Source organism: Cariama cristata, unplaced genomic scaffold (assembly GCF_000690535.1).
Source record: "Cariama cristata isolate BGI_N322 unplaced genomic scaffold, ASM69053v1 scaffold2650, whole genome shotgun sequence".
Classification (NCBI taxonomy): domain Eukaryota; kingdom Metazoa; phylum Chordata; class Aves; order Cariamiformes; family Cariamidae; genus Cariama; species Cariama cristata.
Window position 1 is genome coordinate 104,783 of NW_009592861.1, and position 20,482 is coordinate 125,264.

At 34.7% G+C, this 20,482-nt stretch overlaps 1 protein-coding gene across 1 annotated transcript in view; it reads left to right on the forward strand.

The window, feature by feature from the left end:
- RBFOX1 (RNA binding protein, fox-1 homolog (C. elegans) 1) overlaps positions 1–20,482 on the forward strand; it is a gene marked incomplete at its 5' end in the record, with an annotated part of 102,290 nt that overhangs the window by 78,706 nt on the left and 3,102 nt on the right. The window contains 2 exons of the mRNA XM_009698766.1: positions 8,339–8,391; positions 20,357–20,432. Of these exons, the coding sequence (XP_009697068.1) occupies positions 8,339–8,391; positions 20,357–20,432 (129 nt within the window). The remainder of the gene's footprint in view (positions 1–8,338; positions 8,392–20,356; positions 20,433–20,482) is intronic.

Consider the following 20,482-nt stretch of genomic DNA (forward strand, 5'->3'; position numbering starts at 1 on the left):
GTTCATACACAAGACATTGACATGGAAGATTTATATCTACACTATATGCAGTACGGACAGCTCTTCTTTTCCCTAACATGCCTTACAGCATTGATATTAGGCTATGCTAAATGGAGTCTCTCTCTTGTAGCATTTGAATAGGTAATTTAGTTCAATAGAAGGGCTAAAAAAGACGCCCGACCATCTGCTGGGGAAAGCCTGACATAAGAATACAAATTATGAGGAAGCATCTTCTGTTGACCATTTTTCTCTTTAGTTTTTTTGTGTTTTCTTTTTTTGTGTGTGTGTGGTTTTTTTTTCTTTTTCCTCTCTGAGTAAATGGAATAATACAGGCATATCACCGGTCTTGGGAATGCACATTTCCATTAGTGTTCAGAAGAGTTAGGAATTTTGGAATTTTTTTCCTTTTTCTTTTCTTTTCTTTTTTTTTTTTTTTTTTTTTTTTTTCTTGAAGGTGTGCTTTTCACAATTGCAAAAGTGCTTTTTGGTATTAAAATGAATTCTTCCTGTTCAAGAAGTTGTGTGACTGGTGGCAGGATAAAATTTCATGAGAGAGATCTCTTAACTTTTCTGTCTCCTGCTGTCTTTGGCACTCTGAATTATGTTAGAGTCATCTTGTCATTGGCTAAATCATGCTGAAATGTCCTGTGTTGGGCACGAAGAAGACACAAATAAAAAGCAATGTAGAGGTGACTAACCTGGTGGTCAAATTAAGGACTTGGTTAAGGTGCATAGGAACAGGGATCTGGTGCTATTTGAGACGCTGTAGGACATGACACTCCCATGCAGGCAGAGGTGACACTGGACCTGTCAGAGTGGCAGCTGAGTCCAGGCAGATGGACAAGTTGTCTTTGCTTGAGCAATGAAGATGAGCTTTAGTGTCTTCTGTGAGGTAATATTTACAGAAGTAGCTATGTTAATCTCTTTCAGTGCAGGGTTTTACTCCATATGCTTCCAAGACCTGCCTCAAAATTTCAGAAAAGAGCATTTAATGAAATGATCAGGAATGATGGAGGTGGGAGATGCATTACCTTTTGACAACAAATGCAGAATACCGAAGTGAATGCAGAATATCTGCATCTTCCTCTTTGTCTTGGCACCATTATTAATAGTTAGGTTGAACAAGCAATTCCACAGAAAAAAATAACCTGACGTGGAAGAAATTAGTCTAAAAGTAAAATATACTTTCCTAATGCCCATCAGGTCAAACAAGTTATGGTTAGTATTGTTGAAGCTTGATACCTCATGAGTTACTTTCTATTTATAGTTTTATTCTTACTTCATTTAATACATCTTATCGGTATGGCTGTAAAGTTGTTTAGTTGTCTTCGTGTTGTGATTCAAATGCTATGAGTATGATAATGTACTTACAGTAATGGGAATATAAAGCATGATAATAACAAAACCAACCTTCTTATAATAGCTATTATACTAATATTAAAAAGTTTAAATTCTTTGATAGCTTTGATATTTAAATTTTGGACACCAGGAGGAGGGAGTTGGGGAGGACCTCATAAAATTATTTTAGAGGGAAACTCTGAAATTTCGTACATATTTGAATATTACAGAAAGTATTCAAGCAGCTAGCCGTCAGCTATGTTATAATTCATAGTGGAAAAGCCCTCGACATTAGAGTCCTAACAAGAACAACAAAGCCTTAAAGTTTAGAGCATGAAGGAAAAATAAAGTATCTTTAATAATATAATGGAGAAATGTATAGATGTACCACATATAACAGTTCTGGGAAAAATCATTGCTATGCTATATAGTTAGAACCAGATCCTTGGAGAATACAATTTGGAATAGCTTCAGTGAAGTCAGTGCTTTCAGTTAAGCTGCATCAATTTTACCAGCTGAGGTTCTGACCCATGAAAATTAAATACTGAGTGTATTTGTAAATCCCATGGTGATCTTACCAGAAAAAGTCAACTGATTACCTATAGTTTAAATCTCCCCACTGTAACTTCAGTTCAGGATTGTGTTTGCCTTCATCTTAATTTCCTGTGTTCTGGGGCTCTGCATTGTTTTCAGCAGTTGCTGTATTTTGGGGAGGGAGGGGCTGCACCTCTGTGTTGAGCAAAATTATTTCTGTTTAGTTTTGTGAGGTTAGTAAGCAAAGTCCAAGAATTCTGGTGTATGAAACATAATCACTGTATGTTAGTGGATTATAATTTCTTCTGCGTTTTAAATTTCCTACAGTTAGTGTGATTATTTTTAGGGAAGCCCTGATTTCTTAAAATCCTACTTGACATCTATTATGGCTCCTATTTTATGGAAGTTCTGTGCTGCCAAGAAGAGGGACTAAAAACTTCCGGGAGTGCTGGGTGAAATTATATGTGTGTCAAAATTTTGTTTTTAATCATGTGCCGTGTAAAATATAAATATTGTTGAAAACTCTCACTATCGCCCAGCCTTTTAGGGAGAAGACAGGGCACAGCGAACACTTTGTAATTTGTGCCATGTGCCTACAAACATAGGTTCTTACACCCACAATGACCTAAGCGTATAAACTTCACAGACACAGCTGTGAGTACTTTCATACATCTGACAAATAGCAGGGCCAATGACTGTAGGAGGGAAAACGCAGTAGTAGGTTGATGACTTTTTAGGAATATGTAGTAGTGCAGACGAAGACAGACGAGCGTGTCCTTTCCCAGGGTGGGGCGACTATATGGAAACTTTTAGAGGGAGCACTCGGAGTAACAGTCTGTCCTGAAATTAGGTTGGAATTGTGCTTCATGATGGCTAGATCCCTCAAGTCATAAAAAAAAGCATCTGAGACCCATGCTCTGAATCTCTTCCTGTCTTCCACTTCCACGTTTTGAATTTTCCAGCTAATAGTAAAGTAGCCAAATTGCATATGGGTCAGGTAGGATCAGCTGTACTGTACCCCCAATCTCTGTTATAAGTTTCTGCTCTTTCTGAGCTGCACTCTACTTTAAGTTGCCACTGACCTTTAAAATAAAGTCTATTTAGATGTAGAAAATGTGATAAAAGTTGTCTACATTTATGGGTAACTGAATTATCACGGTTTCAGTATTTAAGAAAACTTCCACTGTTTTCTCAGTGAGGGGAAACTCCCAACTTCCCACATGTGAAGGAGGTGGAAGTTCAGTGTTGTATCAAAGATGGTATAAACCAGAATTTCTCTCTCTGTTCTGGTACCTATTTGACATTTTGGTAGCGGAGATCATTGGTGTTAGTGTTTATGAGGATGGGAAACATTAAGGGATTTTGGAAAAGTTTGAAGGAAAGTCATAAATGTTCATTAAACGGATATACTGTTAATAATCTAACTTAATTCTTCCTGAAGGATCACGTAAAATACACGTACACTAAGAGCTAATCAACGTCATTGGAATATCAGGTATCTCAAACTTGAAACTAACTCTCAGAATATATAGATTAAAAGCAATTGTAACCAGGAATCAAGACTATCTAAACATGCTTACAGAAAAGATGTCTGTAGAAATAAAAACTAAAAATACTGTATAGTAATTACAAAGTGTTGAGATGTTTCTACTAGATTTCACACATATATAGCCTTACCTAAGCTTAAATTCAGTGTTGATATGCGTGTAACTTCTATATTAGGTCATTATGCTTTAGAATGAATGTATGGAAGTTTTTTCTGTATTACTCTAGCACAGTTAAGGCAACTTGTGAGAACCAAGACTGTAAAAGACAGCTCTTCTTGAAAAAGGGGTAGATGCAACATTTTGGGAAAGGAAAGTACTGATGAAATGTATTTATGACATATCTTAGGCATCTTAATTAACTTGTGGTAGTATAAACATGCTGAAGAAATTAGGCTATGGTACTTTAAAGAAAAATTAAAAACTGGATAGTCCAGAAGACCTAATTTCTATGAGTATGTAACATTTACTGAAGTTACTTGTAATTAGTAATATTTTTCACTAAATAGTGTACATAATGAAAAACCTTAGTCAAGCTTCAGTTAAATTCCTGTTCTTCACTTGCTTAAATATTTTGGTCTAATACTTTATTATCTAAGTCTTTCAATTCAGTGGCCTGCTTTAATTCAGAACAGGGTGCTTTTAATCAGGTGATAAAGCTGAACCTGAAAACATTTTGTTATGCTCTTTGAAGTTTGATGCTCTGGAGTATGATTTTGATTCTGACAGCTCAACTTTTCCTGCCTACCTTATGCCATCATGAAAACTTTCAAACAATATTTGGTTTTATAGTGTAAGCCCTGTCCCTGTCTAAATACAAATTATTAGTTTAACAGTGACTGAAAGTCGTTCCTGAGGGCGTAAGCCATAATGTTGCTAATCAAGGATCTTGTAATAAAAGGTCTCCTATAATAAAAAGTGCAGTACAGAAAGATACATGTAGAAAATCATGCTGCTTTTTTTTTTTTTTTTTTTAAACTACTCTGTGAAAAAGATGCTAAAATGGAAATGCTGACAGAGGTAGTGAAAGACTCCTCTCCTAGAGCTATTCTCCATTCTACTACAGATTGCATCTTTCTAGGATAGTTTAGCAAGAAGCAAAAATTCACATGTGGGGTTTCTTCACAGAAGTAGTTCTGTATATTCAACATCTATAGTGAAGATAAGGCTTGTCCTCTAGCGATTAAAGATTTAAAAAAGAGAAAAAGAAAAATCCAGTTTTATTCTATCATACGGCCTGTTTTCACCAAACTAACAGCATCAAGGAGAGAGAAAGAAAGCACCTAATGTATTGGATATGCAAAAGACCTGCTGGGTAGAAATAGCAGGTGCTAAAACTGATAGGGAGGTTTATGTGAGATCTGAGGCCTTCAAGGAATATGTTTGGTAGGGGTCTGCCAAAGAGTCTGTGGGGAACAGAGCAGAGTAAATTAGAACATATTTGAACCTTTTGAAAATTGGGGTAATGCAGGTCCAATAACTACGCCAAAGTAGGAAAAAAAATCTAAATCACTTAATATTACTTCTGTTGTCCTCCCCTTCTGTTTCTTTCTGAATTCAGGAAATACACTAAATCTTTAAACTTTATTTTTTTCCAACTTAAAAAAATATCTTTATTACCATACTGGTAAAAATCTGTTGTAATTTACAATTTACTAGAAGAAATAAGAAATTGATATATAGGCTTGAGAGAAGTAATAGTATGCAGAAGTGTTTGCCCTTGGGAAATAGTTGCTCAGATGGAACATGGCCATTTTGAGTCCCAGAAGCACATTTTCATGACCCACGCTGTCTGGGTTTCCATCAGAGAGCTCAAGCTGCCAAAGGATGCCACTCCAGCACTTAAAAGGATTGCACTTAGTCCAGGGTGTGATATCTGGCAAGTTGAATATATCCAACTGTACATTCAGATCAATGTATTTGTCGTGTTACTCTTTCAATTTATTTTTCTGTTTGTCTCCCTTAGAACTAGTAACAACTTTAAAAAATTTATTAAAAAAAAAATTCTCTGTAATTTAGATGTGTCTTCTTTTATATCTGAAGTATAAAACAATGAGCAGTAAAGATTTTGTTCTATACTTTCACTGTTAATACACAAATTAACTTATGGAAGCAATTCGGTATCTTAATAATTGAGCAGGGTTTATTGTATAATAAAGTTGGGTCCACTTACCTTTCTTGTACCTTTTTGAACCAATAAAATGTGTAGCAGTGATGAGGAACATTAAAACAACCTAAAATGCATCATGAATTTTCACCATACCTTACTGTGAGTTTTTTAAGCCTTGTACGCTCAATACAGTGAGGGCATAAAATTGGTCTTTGAAGGGAACAAACCTACATTTGCAAAGGACTGAGTTAGGTTAGCTGCCCTTTTCCAGGTCTGCTTTTTCATGTACTTTAAGACAGATAGAAGATGATGCACCACAGTGCCAGCTTAACTCAGAAGGACTCCTTTTGCAAGCTATGGGGATGTCCACAGTAAGGAACAGTACTTGCTTTGGACATCGAGTGTGATATATGTGCATAGTGACACCTCTGATTATCAGTTCTCCCTCTAGGTCTATGTAAACAATAGAATAGAATTTAACTAAATAAAAAACTGCCACTATGAAAACATTGAAGCCATCAAAGTACTAAACAATTTCTTGTAATTTTTACAAATAACACCAATTAGTTATAAAAAAAATTGAACTGGCTTCTTGAACTCCAGCATCTAGTCTTAACTTTTCATTCTTACAGTTGCTATGCTGACCAATATGTAACTTTCTCCTTTTAAAATTGATTTATGGAGTTGTGAAATGAATTTTACAAAAGCAAAATATGGGGAAAATAGTATCTTCCTATGTAAATTGAAGTAGTATAACAAGAAATGTTTACGGTAGACATTTTTCAAATAGGTATCACTTTGGCTTAAATTTTTTAAAATTAATTTTCTACCAGTAATTAGTAAAGACTTGGTAATAAAAAGTAAGATTTCAGAACAGTTTCAATAACATCTGTCATTCCAAAAGACAAATAGCAGTTAGTGTTCTGGGGTCTTTCTGTAGGTAACTAAACCAGCATATTATTCTTATGGATAATTCTGTACTTTGGCATCTGAAGACAGAGTATCTGTGGCTCAATGTTCCATAACAACAAATGTTCTGAAGAGAGATAAAGAAAAGAGGTTTCTCGGCTAGCCACTTTAGAGGCAGTTTTTAAGGAAAAGTTATCTTTTCATTTATATAAGAGGGCAGTTTAATAACTTTATAGAAATGAATCAAAAGGATTTTCTATAAAACAGTAGCTGGTAAGTCTGCATTGCTACTGGCTGAATCCCTTTTAGGATTATACTACCTATGAAATACAGAGTAGTTGTGTATTTATAATGTTACATTTACCCCCCTTCATTTTTTTAAATTCATGTCTTTAGCATTACATGCAAGGTAGATCTCATTAGCTTGTGAAGTAGCTGCCGATGACAAAATAAAGAGCAAAACTACCAATCTGTACATCCAATTGAAAACGAAAGAATATACAGTCTGATCGCTAAGTTCATTCATACTAAAAAGCAGGTGTAAGTATGTCTGAGATAGGACAGAAGCAATGACCAGATACGATTTTTGATCTTAATCAATCCTGTCCCTATAGTATGGATTACAGATGCCTTGTTTTGTTGTTTTTTTTTTTTCCCAAAATGTGAACTTCTAAGTACCAAGGTTCACAGATTTCTAAACAATAATTTTGAATCTCTTTTATACATTGGAGGTAAATTAATAGAAATAGATTTTGTTCTCTTAGGGCTTAACTCTTCAAGGTGCTGTTACTCCTAAGAGATGTTTGCTCCTGAACTGAATAGTTTTCAATAGGATCTTCAGAGTAATTAATGCTTGACAGAGCTTTCGGCTTCTTGCAGAAGGTTTCCAGGTAGTCCTTAGTACAAGCTAGAACTAGTTCCTTCTAGCTCCTATTTGGTAGACTCTTGCATTAAAGCTGTGCAAAACATAAAACCTCAGTTTTTCACCATGCCTAGCAGGGCAGGCTGGAGGAGCGACATGCAATATGGAGTAAAGCAATACTCAAGTGTTAAAACTTCACCAAGGTTCTTATTAATCCTGCACAACACAAAAATAACTCAAGGAAGCTGTGTATATGCATATAAAGGAATCATTTGATGTTAATCCTTAAACATGGTTTCCACTAACCCAAATCCTGTTTGCTTTGACTTTGGAAAGGACAAATCAGGATTTGTGCCGTAATGAAGTTTTCTGCATTTTGAAATATTAGTATATTTAGCATTTCTCTTTTTACGTTACCTGGTTTAAAAAAGAATTTTGCAAGAGAAGGTTTATATTAAATTACTCATATCTCTAGCTTATTCTCCTAAGATTCTGCAAAAGACTTTTCTATGTATTTGGATGACAGTATATGAGAATACACTATGTCATTTTTTTAATAAATAGCAGAATATTTATTTTCTGATTGCAATCATATTAGACACATAAAAAGCAAAATAGTTTACTTTCAGTATCCTTCTTTCAGATGCACAAAGTAAATTGCAATTTTTTTCATAAAATGCTTTTTACATATTTCGCACTAGTGCCCTTTAATATCTATATCAATATAAATATTGTTTTCTTTTTATTAGACTTCATAAATATATTGACATATCTGTAACACTAAACATGAAGCTTCCAATGCAAGAGTTTGTACATAGTCCATATCCAAATGTCACCATTATTTCATTTAAAAGATCCCAGCATGTCTACCTCATGATCCTTATGAACTCTATAGTACTGAAATACGTCAACACTTTTTCTTGCTACATTCATTAAAATTAAGCACCCTTACCCTACCCCATCTGTAAACATCAAGTCAATTGGCAGCTAGCACATTTCCCAGTCAGCAAGCAGTATTGTGAATTTTATCTTCTCTTGCAGAAATCAATTCGTCTTCGTTGCAGCAGATGAAATTTCTTGTAACACCTCTGCAGGTAACAATCATTGATACTTCTTGATGCATCCATCCAGGTCTCAATATCCTTTTTCACATGCTGCATTTAATCGTAAGAGAAAGCATAGGAAAGTCCATAGTATAAATCTTTGGAATAGTTTAATTAATTTATAGCTTCCGCCTATAGGTTCTGCCATATAAAAGACATTAGGTTATTTTGCTGACTTTGGTGTTTTATTTCCAGTTTAAATATCATATGGCCTAGTAAGTAAGGATATGTTGAACTTAATAAAAACTTACTGTGCAGTACAATCAAGACTGACTTTCAAAAAGCCAAAACAAACAGAACTAATGAAAAGAGTAAAGGCTTAGATGTATGTAGGACATTGTAAGTGCTATAGATTTAACAATTTTCTTTTCAACTCTTTGGGGGCAAATATTGCCCACAAGGGTACTGCAGACCCTAAAGCACTCACAAAGTCTATCCTATGGATAAGATAGTGGGAGAGAGGGTCTGTGTCTTCAAAGGATCGCTCGCTAGTAAGTAAGAAGTCTTAGCTGCTTTGCTAATATACTATCATGTTGTAAGCCATGGGTACAGAAGAATGAACAATGGTTTTAAAAGGTAATAGTAATTCATAAATATATTGAATATGTCAAGGGATTTTCTCATTTTAAAGCAATAGAGTTTGAACAGTCTTAGTCTTAATTCAGGTAAGGATGATATTATGTCACTACATAAGAAACCAAAAGCCAAAACAAATAGTAACAGTGCCGGGACATATTCTGCCGATAATGTTATGCAAAAAATCTACTGAGTTCATAGAAGCTGCTTGTATTGAAGGATGAAAAGGTATATAGTGTGACACAAAATGTTTATTTATAGAGTTTTACAGTAGCAGAAATAAATGAAAGGTGAAGAGTTTTCTGTTTGTGCCATAGTGACCTACATAGAAACAAACAAGGCACATTTATTTATGAAAAAGAAAACCACAGCTAAAGCCAAAATATGCTAACATTGTAATAATCTGTATTCTAGCTATAGCATTTTTGATGGTAATCTGAAAAGTTCTTCTGTAATAAAACCTAATTTAACACTGATTTTTCAAAGTCCTAAATCATTAAAAGAATATATTTTGAGAAGTCAACATTTGACACTTTCTTGCTATCACTAGACTTGGATTTTGGTTTTCATTATTTCACACGTGCTTCCTGCTCAGCTCTGGATTAGAGTGAGCTGTAGTAGGGAGGCTACTAATTTATAAATCCTAGGCCTTGCTAAATAAGAATAAATATAATTATTTTAGCAATTTTAAAACTTGGAATTATTGAGAGAGACTTAGGGTCTTTAATATTTTTTCTTGTCCTGAAACTAATTTCCTGTTTTGCAGAGTGAACATTACTAAGCAATAATTCTTTCTCTAATAAAGACATTTTTTTGCCCCCCTCAATTCAGGCACAATTTAAATGTCCAAGACCGTGTTATACATATTTCGTATAACACTATTTTGGAATTCCAGTCAAAAATACAGCACTCTCATTTATCAGTAAATTCACACAGAATTGTGTGATAATTGAATTTATCAATAACTTCACACAGAGCAAAATGGATCTCTGTGTGTATTTATTAAAACTTTTCAGTTTACCAGTTGATTACCTCTGTTGAATTGATTCAACAATAAGGTATTTTTGTTAGGTGTGTTTCTGACCATATGATAAACGTATCCATCATAGGTGACTGTAGGTGCCTTTTTTGTAATATGATCTGAAGGAGAAAGCTAATGAAAGCCTGTATCTTCTGTTTTTTGTAAATCTAAGTTTTAGTCATGGAATTTAAAGGACTTTTGGCTTTTTTAAAAAATAATTATCTGGCCCCTATTCCTGTAGTGCAAGTTGCCAGTTGCATTTGTTCTTTCAAATCTGTAAGTTGGTTTTCAACTAATTTATTATCTGATGTTTTATGTTTAATACATGGATCATGTATAGAGATATATAAACTTTTAGAACTGAAGCTAAACTTTCTGTGGTTTTTCAGATGCATGCAAAATACCTACAGTACAATTTTATAGTGCTTTTTTTTAGTGTTCCTAAATTCAATTACAGTAATTCAACTGCGTTTGTAAAATTGATATAAAGTGAAGATACTGGTAATATGCTCAATGTTTGAAATGTGAGTATATGTATGTTTGTATTGTTCCCTTGTAAAGAATGTGTGTGGTTGTAGATTTCAAATCATAATACAACAAGTAAACTTTTGGTCGAAACTTTATTATCAAATGGAAATGGAAGTTCTTGGGTGATTCTGCTGGTAGTATTCACTCTTCTCTTCCTAACACTTTATCATCCCTGCCAGAGGATACTTAGCCCTCAGCCACATGCTATCTTTTCTGATTTGGGAATAAAGTAATCTTGAATAAATAAATGTGTTAATGAACAGATAGTGTGTCCATACGCACATTTCTATTTATGTATGTCTATCTGTTCTTGTATGAACATTATATAAAGAAAACCTATTCAAGTATCTGACAGACAGATCCTTCCGTGGGAAATTTAAAAATATTCCACTCTTGATTGCATCCAGTGCATTCTGAGGCTAAAAATAATTACTCTTCAGAAGAGAAGTTCTGTGCTTCTGGGATAGATCTTCTCTGGCAGGCATGATTAAAGAGGTTGCAAACAGACCTGAACTACCACAGAGGTAGGGAAACTATCGGAAACCTCCTATCAGTTTGATGATGGAATTTTAACAAGGATCTCTAAAGATTTTCCTCTAGCAAATCTCTGACAGTAGTTACATTAGGGGAGAATTAATCCTGAGGTTCCTGGCTGATGGGGGCAATGGGCATCATGCCCTATCAGGCTCTTAATAAATCACAGTGACACCCAGAATAAATCCATGGTTTATTTACATGTTGGTTACAGAACATTGTTCATTTTAAATCTTTAGCATTTTTAGTGAATTCTTCAAATCAGTGCTCAATATATTGTTTTTTCTTTTAGGTTTTGTAAGATTGAAATCCATAGTTTGTAAAGAAAAAAAATACTTTGTAGTGTCTTTTCCAAATGCATTCTCGGAGGTACCTGCATATTGCATTTTATGATTTTTGTGTAAATATGGGACAGGATCATTATTCTATATTTATATCACTCTTTCTTTCTTCCTCCAATTTTTAAATGTTATCCAACTTGCATCTACAAACAAAAAAATGCAGTGTGGATGCATGCTTGGTATTTTTCTCCCAAGTGTATATGCAGTTTATGATTTTGAAATAACAGAGAGAGAGAGAAGTGTATATATAAACCTGAATTTGGAATGAAGTATGGTGGAAGTGGATATAACATCTGTCCAATTGTGACTGTATTAATTTACATATTTGAGCAGAATCAGCCCCAGGAGGTGGGATTGTGTGTGTGTGCATGTGCAAAAGAAATGCATCATAAAGCTTTAGAAGTTGATAGTCTTAGATTAAGTTATTGACCTCCAGTTGGAGAAAGACACAGTCTCCAAAACAGATTAAATATTCTGAAAGGTTTAATTTTATAACTCTAGGAAAAATGTTTCATAAAAGCAGGCATCTTAAAGAAGCAAACATTGGAGTTTGTACTATTGAAATAGTTTGAACTGAATATTGGCGGTTTTTAACAAATGCAATTGCTCAAATCATTGCAATTTTCCTGTATACTATCATTACCCTGTCAGCACTAACACTACTGCAAATTTAATTCATGAAACATTAGCAAATATGGAGATACTTATTTAAAAGCAAATTAACATTTGACAAAGTGCTTAGAATGGTTAAGGTGCCTGTTGTGGCGTGCCTCTGCTACGGTACATAAATGATCATAGCTGGTCAAAATTTTGCCATACATGCCTGCGTACATCTTACTGACTTATTTACCTGTCTGGTAGAAGATATGGACCAGATTATACTCCTTCAAAGGAATTTCCAAGAAGTACATATAATCCAAGCTGCTTTGGAAGAATGCAATTTCAGAGATATTTCCTTCAGCCTTTTTGAATTACTGTGTGAAGGCATGTGCTCAGTTGTGAGAGGTTCTTCCCTTTTAGTATTGCTGCCTATGGGTCTGACTTCATTTCATGAAGCAATTTGACTGGTAAAATAACCATTTTCTCTGAGATGCTTTTATTATTATGTTATGCTTTTACACTAATCAGATAAAAAATGAAGATGAAGGAGCATCCGTAAGGTCTTTATGCTAGTATTTATTTGAGGCTGTACTGCTTTTCGCTGTGAAAAATAGCAGATACTGAAGTTTTTGCTCTGGAAAGACTAGGAAATGTTGTACTAATGCACAATGTTAAACTTCTATAAATTCAAGTGTCCTTTATGTTGGCAGTTTAAACTTGTGTTTACTGCTGCTGTAAATAGTTGCTTATATGGAATTCCATTTGTTACCGCTTTTACTGCTCTTGGTAGTTGTGTGGTAAAGATGTTCAGCTATTGGATCAGTTGATAAAAATCAGTAAACACTTTGATTATCCTCTGTTCTTCTTTCATGAAGTTTGATTAATTCCTTTTTCTCACCCAGTGAAAACACTGGCAGCCCTTTTTGGCATCTTTGTCATTATCTCTTTGACAGCTTGCCTTCCCGGTGCTTACAGTTCTAGGTCAGTTCGCATGGCTAGTCAAATGTGACAACATGACAAGATTAAGTAAAGCTGAGGTTCTGTGATTTGTAAATGGAGGATTTGCAATGTGAAGCTCCTTTGATAACAGCAATAGTGAATAATCTGTATTTGCCCTCAACAAGTGCGTGTGAGCATGTATGCATGTTCTGTACTGTTTTTTAAAGGAAGCAACCAGATTTTTTTCTCTGATAGACTGAAAATAGTACACATGAAAGCTGGTTTGTGTGTGTGTGCATGTATGTGTGGTTATATACATTAAATAAATGAGGATTAAGTTTTAATAACTTGAGATTATCATATTACATTTAAAATACTAAACAAAAAATGATTGTATACTACAGACCTTCACACACAAGCATAAAAGACTTCTTTCAAATTTAATAAACAATGTACCCAGTCTGTTTATTGTTGAACTAAATAAGAATTTATTCAAGGTTTATTGCCCCAAAATATAACAGCAATAGTGATAAGAAAATGCTTTACAGAGCAAAGAAATACTTGGATTTCATTGTAATACAGCTGGTTTTATGCGTCACCTGATGGCAAACCTTAGCTTCCTCAGTGGCTTTTTTTAATGAAGTTTATATAAAGTCTAACTTTCTTGGATAGGATTATACAGAAAGGTGTTGTTGGTAGCATAGAATTACGTTAGACTTTTAACTAGACATTAAGTGAAATCCCCACACTTGTGTAAATCCAGACAGCAAGACTGAAACTTGAGAGAAAGCTTTTAAGCTGAGGTCTGTCCCTGGGATTGTTCCACAGCAGTTATTCAGCATCAGCTCAGGGGGAAAGTCACCTGTGCTGCCATTTGTTGCACTTCTATATTTCTGCAAATGAACCAATATCAATCATATTTATTTAAATTTTTAATAAGGCGGCAGCTCAACTTTGGATAGCTGTAAACATCTAACAAGCTTCAAAAGAAGCTACAGGTTGGCATACAGAAATAAAAATTAAAATCAGGTCTGAGCATCAGTGACCAAAATTTCTGCAAAACATACTCATCAATTAGCAAGAAAATTAACCGGACAAATTCAGATGTGACATAAATAAGTAAACAGTCAAGAACTTTTAATTCATCTCTGCGTATAGAAAATTCTGAATAGGCTTCTGAAGTTTCTTCTTGCCACATCCTGCAGGAAAAAGTAAAGACTGCTTTTAATATTTAATCAATGACATATTTATGAAGATCCCTTCATGGAAATCTTTTATTATCGCCCTATCCCTATGGTAGACTCTGGTCAAGCTTCTTCATCTCTGTGAAAACCTAGGAATGTTAGTACTATACTCATAGGATAGCCCTCATGAGTTTCGAGGTATACAGGAGTTCAGCACTGCAGTATACCTTGAAGTTTCGCTGTTTCATTGTGCTGTCTGTCTCTACTACATCTTTCCAATTCTTTCTCTGCTCCATGTCACAAATCTGTAAAGTACTATCTGTCATGGAAGAGGAAGATGATATACAATGAAGTATTTTATGGTCCTCCCTTGTAGAATTATCTTAGTGTTCGATATAGTGCATGTAAAAGTTTGCATAGAGAATTTTAGCATTCTTAACCTTTAGAATCAAGGAAAAGACTGGAAACTTTTTATCAGCAGATTTCAATAATTTTCCTTGGTCTTAAGTAAAAACTTAGGATAGACACCTTTTCTCATTGCCTTCTGAGATATACAGAGAGATTTGTAGCTCATTCAGGTGACTGAAATACCTAAAATTGCTTGGGTGTTCATATCCAAAATGAAATAAATTGATGCTTTGAACACCATAAGCAGATATCATCCTACTGTAGTAAAGAATTTTAAGTTAAAGGACTACCACTGCTGCACAGTGTTGACCCATTGAGGTTAAAATACTGCTCAGCAATGTGGTGTGTAACTGGTGTGCGTATGAAGGAGCTCTGCTGCTCACGTCATCTGTCATGGTATAATCGTAGTTATGGGAGCAAGAGAAAGAGCACGATGTGAGTTACTGGAACCATTTATCTGGATGAGGCCAGGTAACCCTTGCTTTTCTTGTATTCCTTCCAAATCTTTACTAAAATCTTCACATCTTTATCTAAAATTTTATTGCAATTCCGCGTTAAGATCTGACAGAGGAGAGATCTGGGTTGCCCTTTCCGTGCCACGTGCCAACGGCAAGAGGCACATCCTGCAATAATGCCCATCTCCTGGGTGAACAAGCAGGGCAGGAGTACCAAAGCACCTGCACCATCCCTTCTCATACTTAGCCAAGTCTCACTTCTTCAGTTGCTTTTTGGGGAAATTTAGTTATAATTGTCAGTACAAGAATTTCAGTAATTTAAGGTTATTCTGGTTGAAGATTCAACATAAATAGGTCTGAAGAAGAAGCAATATTATTACTTGATTTTTAGATTATAATCAAAGCTTGTAAAGAATGGATAATATTGTGGAAAAGTTAGAAATATAAGCTTGCCAGTGATACATACACTTTGTTTTGTAATATGGCAAGTAATGAGGGATTAGATCAGAGTTAGATTTAGCTGAGGTAATACCAGATTTTTAACTTCTCTTTTTATAGTTCTTAAATAAATTCATAATTTTCTGTACTACTTCTAGCAATATGTGGACTTTAAAAAATGCGGGAAATGTAATGATCAGAAAAATATGTGCATCAAATTCTGAAAAATAAAATAATGTTTAAAATTCTCCTTCTATAGTTCTCAAATTACTTGAGGAAAATGTGTTAACTTGGTTCATATTTTATACCGTGAATTTTTCCTTATTAATGCTGTTATTAAACCCTACAGTATATATATTATTAAGGAGCTTCCCAATGTCTCCATTACCATTTTTAATTACCTTTTTCTTTTTTTTATTTGTGGACAAAAAAATTCTCCTTTTATGTAGTATTTTAGCACTGAAAATGATTGAGGAAAATGAGGCATAGCATGAGTAAAGAAGAACATACGATATACTGAGCTTTTGGTGGATAGTTTACAGCTACATGTACAGATGTTATCATGGCTACACTGATTTTATTTTTTTTTCTCAGTTACTTCCCAGTAAGTTGTTAGTCCAGCTACTTAAGAACCAGTGCCAGTATGGTAACAAAATGCTAACAAATGTTATTTTTTTTCCTGTTATGTCCTGAATTCTTGTTCCAGACATACTGGAAAAGAGTGGAATTTACCTTGTCCTAATTAGTGATGCATCAAAATTGTTCATCAGATGTGTTCTTAGACAAGAATTTGTGAGTGCACATATTGGTTTTGATACATTGATTTAACATTCTGTAAAATACACAAATAATCACAATGACAATTTATTCAAAATACTTTGCCATTTGCATGTCCTAAATTTTAGTGAATTGTTTACCTAGAATGATTATTTCCAGTGTAAATTATCACAAAGCATTTAAATGCCACTAATTTTAATGAGAAATAAGCGTGCTGGCATAATAGTGAATATATGAACCAATGACTATGTGACTGAACTAGCTTACTGATTTTCAGTGTGACAATACAGTTTAAATCCTTCTTACTATTCTCAGCATGGAAATCAGAATCTATTCTGCTAACCTTCTGAGCTTCTAAATTTGGTGTCATGCAAGGGCATGTTTAAAAATTAGCATTTAAAAAGAAACCCACTTGCTTTAAGTTTAAGCTGACACTGTTCCTTTCCTCTGTGGAAATGAAATTTATTAATCATAATAAAACCATCATATTCTGAAGGTAGAGGTCACCCTGAGGAGAAAAAAAAGTCTATTCATCACAGAGGAATTTCAATGCATTTTTTTCCCAGATAATATCTGAGCATGTATTTGCTCCCCTTTGGAAATATATTCTTCCATGTTTGTGCTTACATATGTCAAGTGTATTTAGGAGGGTGCAAGAATAAGAATTTTGCAATTTAATTTTATATACTTTATTTTCTTTTACAGAAGATTTGGAAGAATGCTTTTTACATTTTGTTTTATATTGCACACATTTGTTCAAGTGGAATTTCAATATCCTGTAAAAGAAAAGGAAGAAGCGTTTCTTATTTTAACAAGAATATAAGCATTGCTAATTCTGAAATATCATTTTTATGTTAATATCACAGTACAAACTTCAGCATTATCATAATATAAATGTAAAACATTCTTTTTAAGGAGCAAGGATTAACTTAGGTCACAGTTTTCACATTAGGATTACTTCACAACTCTCATTTTAAGGAAGAAACATAATCTACACAGGATGAAAAAAGTAATGTGAAGGACTGACAACAGGTTATTACTACTTTAGCAAAAGAGTAATAAAAATGTACTCAGAAGTAAATACTGCGTTGAAACAGTAATTTTTTAATTTCTTTTGAAATTGCTTAGTGTGTTTGTTTTTCCGTATTTTCCTTAGTTGTCCAGATTTCTGGAAAATAATGATATAATACTATTAGCAACGTGTTTTATTACATTAATGTTGTAAACTTGCTAGTTACTTCAGTAGCTGGGTTAAATATACTAATAATGTAATAAAGCCTCAGCACTATATATTTGGGCTTGTTCCTCCCTTATGAGTGGCCCTTGCCTTTAGGCCACTTATTACCCTGCCGTGGGTGACCCATTAGACTTTCAGTTTTGTGGGACACTGTGGGGTAGTCAAGGATCCTGCAGGAATGGGACGCAGTATGGAGTCAAAATGCAGCCCTACCTCAGGAGACGGATCAGAGCAGTGGAAACAAAACTCGCAAAGTCCCAGTGTAGTTAATGGTTTACACTAGACCAAAATTAATATAATTCTTACAGATTTAAATTTACTGTGCTTGCTCAGTATTGCAGTAATACCAGTTAATCAGAAAAATACATTTGAAAATATACTGATTCCCATTGCTTTAAAAAATGATATCCATGACATTAAAGTGTGTATAATAATAGTACATGCAATTCCTCTTCCATGTTACTAGGGACATGAGGGAAATTTTTAGTGCTGGAAACAAGTCTAGCTTTAATTTAATCGTTTTCCCTTTCTAGATGTTTTCTTACTGTTTGAATGAGCCTTTGCTTGAGAGAATTAAAATTATAATCATGTTTAAAGTGGATTCTCAGACTTTAAAAGTGGGCATACAGAGGAAAATAAGACGTCTTCTTCATTTCAGTGTAGATGAACAAGACATAAGAGGTTCTGTTATGGCTACTATCAGAGCTAAGTATTTTAAAATCTCTAAATATTGTAATGTTTGCATCCTAATGCAGAGGGTTACCGAGGCTGAGGTTTGTGGAAGTTCTTCCAACCAAAGAGGCTCCAGAGTATGGGGTCAGTGTCAAACCTGCTTGAAGAGTTCTTATGTCCCCTTTCCAACTCAAAGGATCACCAAGTGTCATTTACCCAACATAGGCTGATGTGAGCTATTTTTCCTTCCATTTTTTTCAGTGGGATCTGCCTGATTTCTTTGTTGTTAACTGCCTTGGATAATTTCCAAAGATAGGTATTCATGGATACCAAGTATTTAAATGGAATTGATATATAAATTTAATCCTTCACTCATCAATATATTGGATGCAAAAGAGGAACGAATATCTTTTATACAAGTCTTTTACACATATTTTCCTGAGTTTAAGACCATGTCTTAAAGAAAGTGATTGCCCAACAACACTGCTTCCCCTGGATATTCATATATATCTTTGACAGCTATGAGGACTTCTCTGCCCAAATCTAAAGTAAACAGCTGTGGGGTAAGCTATAGAGCCCACGTTCATCATGAACTTGTAGTACTTTGATAGCTTTAATAGATTAACTCCTTTTTAACGTATTATCCCTTAACAGAAAGTTGAATTTACTAAGTAAACAAGACAGTACAACTGAAGGCATTCAGCTGCTATGGTTGTACTTTGTAGTTAAACATCCAGATTTTGCCATAGAATACTTTGTAAGAACATACGTACACTGCACATTTGCTCAAAATGCCAGACTCCGTTGCTGGAAAAAAATGGCTTATTCACAATACTGAATATCAACCAATGTTTGATAGTAAGTAAACTTTGAAGTTTGTACCTACTGAACATTCTTCTACTTTTTTTCATCAAGATGTGTTGAAAAAGGTAAAGCATGTAACTTCTGCAAATCTATGACCCTAGGCTTGGTCAGAGAGTAAGAGACATTTTGTAAAGTCTCTGCCTTTTCAGTGCTGAATCCTTTTACCTTTAGATAACACAGTTGTCCCAGGAGGTGGTTTACTGGGATTTCCACGTGCAATGAATCCCTCCTATTCTTGCAAATGTTGGCTCAGTGAAATGGAGAATTAAAGACTATCTTGTCTATGGTCATTTCTGCTCCTTCCGTGAAGATGTCACTGGGTAGATAGGAATGCCTAGTTCAGATAATTTGGGCCTCTACCTCACATCCAGGACCCACAGTAGTGGGTGGCAGAGGATTTCGTATGCCATGGAAACATTTCTTTCTCAGCTTTCCCTCAGCTGATTATCTAGGAATCGGCTAATCAGATTCCACTTGTGGAGGAGCGAGTACGTGATAATAAAATAGGACAACTGTCCTCTTTTCAAAGAAAAGTAAGTTTGTATTTCCATCTGAAAAATAAGGTAGTTAAGCAGAATGAGACCAATCTGGGTTACTGTTCACATAAGGCTAAAAAATGATGATTTTTTTTTGAAAGATATCAAGAGTAAATTATTAAAACTCCATTAGCCCTTGTATGCAAGACACCACTATAATTTCAAGATTGCTTTTGTTGTTATATGTGACACCTGAGATCAAATGGGGATTCTTTGGTTATGGAAAAAAACATTAGACACATGCAGTGAAACCTGTATCTAGTTGACATGTCCATCTTACTAATGGTAGCTGCATTCAGACTCAAACTGTGTAGCAAAGCTGTGTCTTGCAAGGTGAAGAGGAGGACTGGGCCAGCAAATTGACCAGGTGTATATGTAAAGCAGCTTTGAAGTAGTTTCAACTGTAAGGAATTTGTGTGGGGAGAAATGACAAAAATCTGATTTTCACATCACTGTCTTTGCCTGGTTTTAGCAGGAACTTGGCCTGAAAATTGAGACCTCAGCTGTGCAAGTATCATGGCTTAGGATGACGCTCTCTCTTCTATAGAAAGACCAGGAATGTGCAATAAGCATATTCCTTAAAATCAAGTGCCTGCCATTGTTCTTCAGCCACTCTCCTTAGCCTGATGCTGATTCTTAATAGTCCAGTAAAGCTAATTATACATTTATTGTCATTGTCATTAACATTTCCCAAAGGATATTGCTTTTAAAACTGCAAAGTAAGTTTATTTGTAATGAATTTGGATAGAATGGAATATTTCATTACAACCATTTTGTTAATATTGGTAATACCTGGGTTTAACTTTTTTTTTTTTCCGTTAATCTTCAACTTTATTTTCTTTTCAGTTACGGACGAGTTTATGCTGCAGACCCCTACCACCACACACTTGCTCCAGCAGCCACCTACGGCGTTGGTGCCGTGGTAAGTGATCATTTCCTCCTCTTCCTCATCACTGTCTTTCCCATCTCCCC